At 43.7% G+C, this 9,908-nt stretch overlaps 1 protein-coding gene across 1 annotated transcript; it reads right to left on the reverse strand.

Annotated features, from left to right (window-relative positions):
* Positions 1 to 214: 214 nt before the first annotated feature.
* On the reverse strand, positions 215 to 9,571 carry LOC100712749 (arylacetamide deacetylase-like 4). The gene is made up of 4 exons (XM_003471413.2): positions 9,410 to 9,571; positions 7,114 to 7,333; positions 4,816 to 4,879; positions 215 to 1,266 (listed from the first exon to the last, which is right to left on the reverse strand). Exons 1-4 carry the CDS (start codon positions 9,569 to 9,571, stop codon positions 492 to 494), a joined length of 1,221 nt encoding a protein of 406 aa, XP_003471461.1. The 3' UTR covers positions 215 to 491.
* Between the last annotated feature and the right edge of the window lie 337 nt (positions 9,572 to 9,908).

The raw sequence follows: 9,908 nt of genomic DNA on the forward strand, positions 1-9,908 counted from the left end.
GAGCCATGATTACTTGCAGGAACATTTCTCAGGCCAACTGGAAGTATTCTGAGGTGGGACATGATCAGTGACCTTGAACCCAGGGACAGTGAGTGACCACCTACTCCTTCCAGCAGAGTTCAACACAGCAATGTTTAATCATCACAGATATGTACCCTCCATGGATGGTGGGGTCAGTTCTTTATACATGGTGTGCATAGACCTTCTGGCTTAAGGCTTCAAGAAAGCTTTCAAGGTGTTTTATTCTCCAATGATATTTAATTCTAAACATTATACAACATAGCTCCATGCAAAACTCCACTCTGTTAATACTAAAAGAAAACAGATTTTATTATCTTGAAGTGAAAGCTAGAGAGCTCTTACGCTATTGTACTCTCCCTGTCTTGGACATGGTGTATTAGCATCTCCTTTTGGAAAGTAAAACTCAGTATATCCACCATCTGTGGCAGACATATCCTCGTCTCACACTACTCACAAAAATAGTGTAACTGTCACAAGGCCTTTATGTAACTCACCACAGCATTTAAAATTTTCTCAGAGCAGGGAAAAACGAAAAACTTCTGACCAAATAAAAGTATGCATCCATGAAAGCCGTCTTCCACATGGTACCAGCTCACGGGGACCTCTTGGTCTTCCAAGCGCTTCTTGTAGAGCAAGGTGTGATCATGGAGGATATCATGCTCACAACTCACCAGGAAGGTCTCAGGGAGATGAGATATGATCTCATCATCAGCTAAGATGGGGACAATTTGGACATCTAACATATGTTTTGTTTCAAGATAGGCAGCCTCATTAAAAGGCCCAGGAAACTGGGTTTCTTGGTATTTATTCTTGAATCTTTCAGGGATATTGTCAGAGGTGAGCCATTTCCTGTACTTCTCCCAGGTTTCTGGGGGTACAAAAGCACCTTTCAGTATGGCATCTTTCCAAGAGATGTCAATGGCTGCATATCTACAAAGGCACATCATCAGGAGTTCTTCAGTGAGAAATGGGATATTTCGGTTCTGCTGAGCAGATGGTAACTGGAAATTGGTGAACTGAGTAACCGGATAAATGAGGACTTGAGCCCGGATTCGGGGGAGATCTTTGTGGCTCAACAGAGCCCGGGTGATAAGGGCAGCAACCCCTCCTCCAATGCTGTCCCCACAGACTACAACCCGGGAAGGGTCCACACCATAACTTTTCAGCCTCTTCAGGAAGTGGATGGTGGCATTCAGGCAGTCAGTGATAATGATAGGGTAATGGTAGTAAGGAAGCTTCCTGTACCTAACGAGGAAAAAGGGAACAAAGAATAATGTGCAAAGGGTCACTATATGCCCTCTAAACAGACTTTTACAACCCTTAGGAGACCTTCTCCATTGAGTTCATCAGAATGATCCAAAGAAGTTACCATGGGTATCCCTCTCCTTTCCTATGATAATAGGAACAGTATGTCCAATGTCTGGCTCTGCAAGAGTATATATTCTCAGTTCAGGCTCCAGGTCCCATGCTTCCTGGCATGCACAAATCCCATAGGAGTAGAAAGCTACTAGCTTTTGAAAAGGAAAAAACAGGAAAATGGCTAGTGAACTTTCTGCTCCTCCTCAAGCAGTTAGGGACCACCATGGTGCAACAGTGTTGAAACACAAAGCTACAATGACAAGACAAACTGCTGCAACAAACTATCACTCTTTTGTAGCTGGGCCCATTCTAACAGAGCCAACCTGAGACCCACATAAAGCCACAGCGGCACAGGGTTGTGAAAATTGAGAAATTCTTACCTAGAAAAATGTTCCAAATAAGCTCTTTAGCTTCCCTTCCGCTGAGCCTATTTGAGAGAACTAGCTTGCAATTCACCCATCTGGGGATCACATTGCTAGTTTCCAACTAGCTTTGCTGTGGACAATGCATCTAATACCTGGATTACAGAAACAGCTGTGGGTTATAGCTAGGGACGTGAAGGCTGATTTACTGAGAACATGTTCTCATCTCTTCAGCCTGTAGACTTCTTATGAGTGAATGCAGTGAAATCTCTTTCTTCACATTGCATCCCCTTTGATGCTTTAACCCACTCCTGAGACAGATTCGACCTGTCTCTTCACATAGTTATAATGATCATTTAAGAACTGTTTTGACTGAGGCTAGGACACAAATTTAGCTTGCCTACCATCAATTACAACTGCTATGTCTCTTTTCTATCTACTCTGGTGCTTTTTTCAGGAGTCAAGCACTGAAAGGCCTTTAGCCCTACTAGAAGGACTGCACGTATTTGCAGCGTGATGCAAAAGTAACTGATCAGTTGTAACCAATGTTTAGCCTCACTTCCCCAATCAAGGCCAGGGTGCTTGAACTTGAGAAGGATGCCTGAACAAGAAAATCAGCAAGTTGACTGTGATCACCCTAAGGCCCAAGTAGCTAAAATAATTATTTCAGTACTGGGAATTGAATAACAATCTTCACACTAAGCTAAGTCTCCAGCAGTTTTTAAATTTTATGTTTGAATCAGTATCCTGGCCTCTATCATCTTTACTCAAAAGACACAGTCCTCAGCTTTCAGTCCTACTTTCTGTGAGTTTGGGAGTAGCACAGCTGAGACTAGTAGTTTTCAGCCAAAAAAATAAAAGTTAAAAATAAAACTACTGAAGTAATTTTCAGCCAAAAAAAATAAAACAGAGCAGAATAAAAAATCTCTTTTTCAGTGTCCTTCAGGCTCCTATTCCATTGCATCACACACTGCATGGCCCAGGTAGACACAAGCTCCTCCTCTGGGTTATCATTCCTCCAATCATTCCATCAGAAGTACATGGACCCAAAGTCCCAGGCTGTTCAAATATTTAAAATAAAAGGAACACTGAGCACTCTCTTATAAGATATCACCGCATAAAACATAAGACACAAGATGTGTTCTAAAATCTCACAGGGAGCACTGTCACCTTTTGGTTCTCACCGTGCAAAAGGTCTTATTATCCCTATGTCTTTGGAGACATGAGCTCTAGTGGTAGAAATCCAGACTCCATGGCTCCCAGGTGTGAAACCCTGAAGAACTGCTGCCATCCTCAGTGTCCCCACAGAGAGTTAGTGGTGCAAAATGACCTGCTGGAGTCACACGGCGACACTCTCTACTCACACTAGGAGCAGCCAAGATTAGTGAAGGCCATCAGATATTCACAGTGAAAAGGGGCAGTTTTTTGATTCTCTCTCCTGGCCTGTCTGAACTGTGTTCTCTTCCTTGTTGAGATCTCTTGGGGAAAGGAGCGGAATACTAATGATTTACCATCACTATCCTTGCCTCCACAGATAATTGTATCTCAACACAGTCTCCACCTTGGTCCTGGTGCAGCCTGGGGTGGTTGGTAGATAAGTAGGAATGACATAATAAGAATCTACAGAACCATCAGGTCAACCACAGCCAAAATCTAGACCGAGACCTTCAACCAACTCAGACCACCTCACTATCTTCTCTCATCTCAGAGCCTCCTCTGCCTAGAGGAGGATTTCCTGACATGCTGGATACATCATCCTGCCCACTTTGTTTCTATAGTATTTGGTTTTAACCATGGACATTCTTAGAAGGTATTAGTTTTACTTTCGTTATCGTAACACTTTTTGAAACATCAGCCTTCATGTAATTTTTTGATCATTTTTCTTATGCATGTCCTGTTAACATTCATTGACATTGACAATGTGCAGGCCATTGCCAGCAGGGGTCAATCAAACCCAAATCTTGCCCTTGACACAGTGCCATTATGAGACTATAGGGGCAGAGGAGAGGCCGGGGCCAGGACATGCTAAGAATTCACCAAGAGGCAAACTCTCTTTGAGAACCAGCACCATGTGCAAGCCACCGTCAAGGGGGCTGGGAGGGAGAAAGGCAGACCCCAGCACTTTCCAGGGTGTGGGCTGTCATACAAGAATAGCCGGTACAGCCCCACCACCACCACCCTGCAAGTGATCAGCTCATCTGTAAAAACACAAGCTGTTGGGGTGATAGTTATTGAGGTTAAATGCAGTTGGAGGCCTGTGGTGTTTTTGTGTTTCACTGACCTTGCCAGTCTAGGGTCTGTGGTTTGATCATCTACTCAGAGTATAGAGGTATACAGTGTGGAATCTAGGGCAAATACCTTCTGAAGGTGGAGGCCATTGTTAATTCTCTATTATCTGGTTTTGAAGTCCTGTTTCATTTTCATTGTTATTGGGTTGAGTTTTGTTCTATTTTGTTTTGTTTGATTTTGTTATATTTAAGGACATAAGCAGCTATTTCAAAAATAAGACATATTGTGGTAACCATTTTAGATTTACTATTGTCTGGTTTTCAGGTCCTTTGTTGCATTCACCATTTCATTTTTATTGCTTCTATTCTGCTCTGTCCTGTTTGATTTTTACTATGTCTGAAGGTATTTACAGCTATTTTGAGAGAAAAGGTATTAGGGTAATTATTGTTGATTTCATGAGGTTTGCAGTCTTGTGTCGATTACACTGGTTAGATTTGATTGGTTTTATTCTGTTTAATTCTCCTTGGTTTCATCCTCCTTAAAATAAAAAATTATTTCATATCACAATGCATCCTGCCATACTGTTAACCAATGCCACATAATAGTGCTTGGCAGATCAGGCACTGTAATACACTATTCACTCTCACTGGAATGATCCGTGCCCTCCTTGAGGCAAGCATCTTTCCAGGATTGTGCCACTCTGCATGGAGATGCACCTGTGTCCTGGGGGCATGTCCATGAGTGTCTGATGGCTGAGGACTCCTCTCTGCTCTACAGTCATCCAGCAACTCCCTCCCACCTTCTTCATCCCATGGAAAAAATGAAAACTGTCTCAAAATCTTACCCCACAGACAACAGCACAGAATTGGTCTCCAGGGCAAGGGAAAGGCACACGTTGTGGTAAGAATCTGCAGGAAAACAACAGACCCAGAGTGGCTCATGAGGAGGGCCCAGTACTCCCACACTGCATCAGGGAGAGCTACTTGTAGGCAGGCATGGGGTTTGTCCTATCTCTGTTTCTATTCTGGTCTCCTCCTACTTTGGTAGGCTCAGCCTTGGAAAATTAAGCTTTGTCCCGATCTCCCAACTGTCAAGGAGGAAGATTTTGGGGTTCACCTGCATCGATTAATTTATACTGGGAACCAGGAAGGCTTAGGGATCTCAAATGTACAAAACCAGGGAAAGTCAAGCTGAGCATGTCTACTGGAAATATTAATCATGTGGTGTATTTATACTCATGGAGAAAGAAGCAATGGCTGGATAGGATGTGTTATGAATAAAGGATTCATCTGAAGTTCTAAAATGCAGATCCACTGATATGAGTAGGCTGCCCTACAAACCCATTATGGGGCTCAGATCCTGATAGGTGAGTCCCATTTTCAGATCCAGAAAGGATCTGGTGATGTAAATTAGTAGTAGTGATAGCAGCAAACAAAGGCAGACATCCTGCAGGGTCAGCTGAGCTGAGGGTCAGCATGTAGGTAAAAGGTCTGTACCTTCACATCTCAGATGCACTGTACAATAGGTCATCTGGGAACATCCTGAGACCAGAGGACACCCTAGAGAGAAACTCAGTAAGCCTGGGGCTGAGCTGGGATGAGTTGGAACTTAAAGTTCCCAAGGGAGATTAAAGATAGCCCAGGCCAAAACCTCTGCAGCCCATGGTGTGGGCCCTGCAGACCTAACCAGCTTCATCACCCACTCTGCCACCCTGACCTCCTTCTTCCCTCAGGGACTAAACTGATGTTTCCACAGCTCTGCCCTTGACACCCTGTTGCTTAGACTGAATAGGGCCAGGTTAGGATGGAGCAAGTGAAGTATCCACTGTGGGGGCAAAATCTAGGGTCCCAGGTCACTCAATCTTTCTGATAGAAAAGGTATTGATGTAAACTATTACAAACCAAAACTAATGCTAAGCATGAGACAATTAGCAAAATAAAGTGTTAAACAGGCTTCTGCTTTGCCCTTGCAAAAGTCACTCACCCTTACCTAGTAATTCTTTGGTACTAAGTTCAACTTCGTCTGTTACATTTGTGTTGTTCTTTTAAATATTTCCTTGATGTGCAGTATTAATTGTTCTAATGATAGAGGGTTTTGCTGCCTGTCATTTTCAAGCCTAAGGCACCTGTCTCCCCAGTCTACCCTAGGTCCCCACCTAGCTCAGAATGACCTGATCCCCACGACTAGTGCCTACTCCTCATCATCACCTGGGCTTGGGCTCCAATTCTACCATCTTGTACAAATTTTATATAATTAGAGGAACCCAGTTCAACCACTCTGAGTCATGTGTATTCTAGCATCCTGTTTTATCACCATGTGAAGCTTCCACCTCTGAATAGTCCTGCCTGCATTGACCTGCTCCCTCACTGACTGACAGGCACTTCCGGTGAAGGCCTGTGTCTTTCTTGCATTTCTGAGCGCCTTATTGGTGGGAAGGGGTGCACAGTAAGTGCTTAGGAACTACTTGCTGGCCCATCTTGCTTTACCTTTGGAAATTTCATCCTCACTGAACTCAGGGCAGCATTTGGGGGAACAACCTTGGGGCTTCTGAGAGTGAAGGCTATTCACAAGGATAAGGCCCACGGATGGGATGTGTTCTCAATTCATGCCTGAAGGTATGGAATAATTTTTTGGTAATGATTAGGATGAAAACCAGGATTTCACTCATGTTAGGTAAATGTTCCACCACTGAAAAGCATCCCCAGGCTTCGGGAGATCTGTGAGGCTGAGGAAGCTGGAAGGGCACAGGACCAGTTAGAAGAATCCTCCTGGAGGTGAACGGTGTAAACAAGAGCAGGTAGGTTTGTAACCCAATGGCCTTGCAGAGCTGAGGACAATGTACAAGTTGAAAATCACTCTGGTATAAATACGATGGGCCAGTAGGCATAAGGTAAGTAGGAAAAGAAGGAAGATTAGATATCTGATTCATAATCAAGAAATCAGATTATCAGACAGTGGAAACCACTGGTGGAGACAGCAATACCATTAAATCAAGTGAGTCCCCATGTCCTCTCTTGCCTCCTCTGAAGAAATTCTTATGGCTGATTTCTTTGAATCACTCCATGAGACTCTCCTGGGATCTCAAACAAAATTACCCATATGTCCCACTCTTGCTCTTCCACACATCAGGCAGGCTCCTTACCCAGGCTGCCGAACACCCCAGCTCCTCCATGGTAGAAGACGATGCCTGCCCTTGAGCTGCAAGACATTGCCTTGGGCTCAAACAGCCTCACAGAGATTGTTCCAAAGCGCAGGTCTGTCACCACCACTTTAGGGTCCTTTTTCTTTGCAAAAAAAATGTCCATTGAAAAACAGGCAAAGGTGGGCATGGAGCAAATCCTCAGCTTCTCTAGTATGATTCCCTGTGGAAGGGAGGAGGAGGAGAGTAAAGTAGAGACAGCAGGCTTCCCCACCACCAGCACTGGTAAGTCATCCCAGGTTTCTTTCCTGCCTCTGCATGTTTATTTCACTCATTGCATCTCAGGGGGCTCTTGCTCTTGTTCTGATAGAGAGCTGGGTTTTCAGGTTCCACAGCAATATGGTCTTGACTGTATAATGATATTCCTATGACCTCAATGTCTGTCTGCTCCAAAGCTCATGTTGCAAATTCATTGTTGTCATAACAGGATTGAGTTAGAATCTATGTAGTTGTTAGAGAATGTCCTCTAAAGATTCACACAATCTTCTGTGAAGGAAAGAGATTCATTATCTCTGCAGTGTGGCCCCGAAATAACAAGATGAGGTCACTGTATGTTTGCTGTCTTGCAACTATATGCATGCTTGCCTTATTGCCAAGGCATATTGCAAAACACCCACTGCTGGTACCATGTTCCTGGCCTTCCCAACTTCTCTAAAGGTGAACCAAACATTTTTTGTTTGTAAGTTACATACTCAATGGTACTGTCAGAGCAGCAGAGAAAAGGCAGAGATTGGAATTCTCATGCAGTCAGTGGTTGAGCCCAGACATGAAGTAATTTATTCCAATGGTAAAAAATTCCACCAATTCTCCAGAGACAGAATTCTTAATCCAATAGTCCTAAACCTATTCATTTCTGTCACATGTCATCTAACATGGTTACCAAAAATAATTAGACAGGTCTCATCTTCCCATGAAACTGAGACACTGGAACTCTTGTGGCCCATAATCACACAGCTAGGAAGAGGCAGTATAAGAAACATACACTGGCTGTTGTTGATGCTTCTTGCCCTTAGATTTCCTCACCTCCTGTATAGTTATACTCAGAGGTATTCAGTGTGAGCTCTTTGGTCATTCTTAGGTGCCCAGTACTGAGATATTGGGATTAACTCAATTTGCCCACCTCATACAGGGAGAACAAAACATTCTTTCTGATGATGCTTAGGCAGATGTTAATGTGCTACCACCATCTCACGCTGAAGCCCTGCTCAGAGAAATACAGGTAGGGCCACCCTGAAATGATGGCTTCATTTATTTAAGATTTCATCAATAAAGAATATCTGACCCTGTGCTTAAAGCCCAGTTTAAAGTTGACATGAGTGACTCTACTTGCAAGGTACTTACTACTCTGTAGGAAAAACACCTGAGGACAGGTAAGTGCATAGATGGAGAAGTATACTGCACTGAAGAAAGCATAAGTCCCTGTCAAGTCATTGGTGTGCAAGGACTGAGTCTCAGTTCTCAGAAAAGGGATCGTGGATTGCACTTTGTTATTATCTGACACTGAAAGAAGTGAGGGATAGAGTTACAGTGGGAGAGAGGACAGGTTGGAAGATTGGAAGGAGAGGAAGAAAGAAGGAGAAAAGAAGGTAAAGAAAGAAATGAAGGAAGGAAGGAAGGCTGGCAGGGAGGCAGGGAGGATGGAAGGACAAGAGAGACTGGGAAATAAAGAGAGACAGAGAAAGAAATACTAAAGAAAGCACAGATTGAAGGAAGGAAGAAAGGAGGTACAAAAGAATAGAGAGAAGGAGAAAATAAGTTATGAAGGAAAAATAGAATGAAAAAAAACAAGGTGGAAGAAAATGAAGAAGAAGAAAATAGAGAGAGGGAGACACAGAAAGAAACAAGAAAGGAAGGGAGCAGAAGTGAAAAGGGATAAAGTATGGAATGTAGAGAGGTCAGAGGAAACAATGGTAAGAAATACAGGAAAAAGGAAGAAAGGGAAAAGAGGAAGGATGGAGAGCATAAACACTATAAAGAATCAAAAAGGGAAGGAAGGATGCAAACAAACATAGAAATGAGAACAAAAGGAGGAGCAAATGAGGAAGAAACAAAAGAAGGGAGGGAAGCAACAAAGAAAGGAAAAAGGGAGAAACAGAAAATGGATACAAGACTGTGTAGCAAATCTTACCTTGTCTGTCTTGGGGAAATATGGAAAGAGAGGAAAAGGAAATGAAAAGAGAAGAGAGGGAGGTAGAGTGACTGCACCCGGACTCATGGTGGAACCTGAAAGAACACTCACCAGGGTGACGACGTATATAAATATGCAATGCAGAATTCTGAACTTGAGAGGATGTTTCAAGGCAGAGGGGACATCTGTGGTGAGCAAGTGCTTACAGATGCTCCAGACAAGGAGTCCTAGGAGAAAAGTGCCCAGTAGCAGCACCAGTAACAGGACACTCATGGTTGAGCCCACAAGGAGCTGCTCCCAGAGAAGCCAGCCTGTGAACAGGCTGAAGGGAATTTGGCTGATTATAAGGCTCCAGCTCCACCCACACTTTCTATTTTTGGTTGACACAGTGGACTCAACTGACATCTTAGAAGTCAGCTAAGCAAAGTGAGCTCAAGAGACCTGCTCCCCAAGGAACACAGTGTCCAGGAAAGCCCAGGGGGAGTTCAGGATGGGGTCTTCCCACAGATCAGAAAGGAATGGGCTCACAAGGTATTTCAGCTCCTGAGGATCTGAAAAGGTGGTCTCGTGTAGGTCATAGAGTGTCACCAATGCTGAGCTTCTCACTCAT

The sequence above is a fragment of the Cavia porcellus genome, unplaced genomic scaffold (genome assembly GCF_034190915.1).
Source record: "Cavia porcellus strain 051 isolate PalLab524CR breed Dunkin Hartley unplaced genomic scaffold, mCavPor4.1 scaffold_25, whole genome shotgun sequence".
In the NCBI taxonomy this organism is placed as follows: Eukaryota; Metazoa; Chordata; class Mammalia; order Rodentia; family Caviidae; genus Cavia; species Cavia porcellus.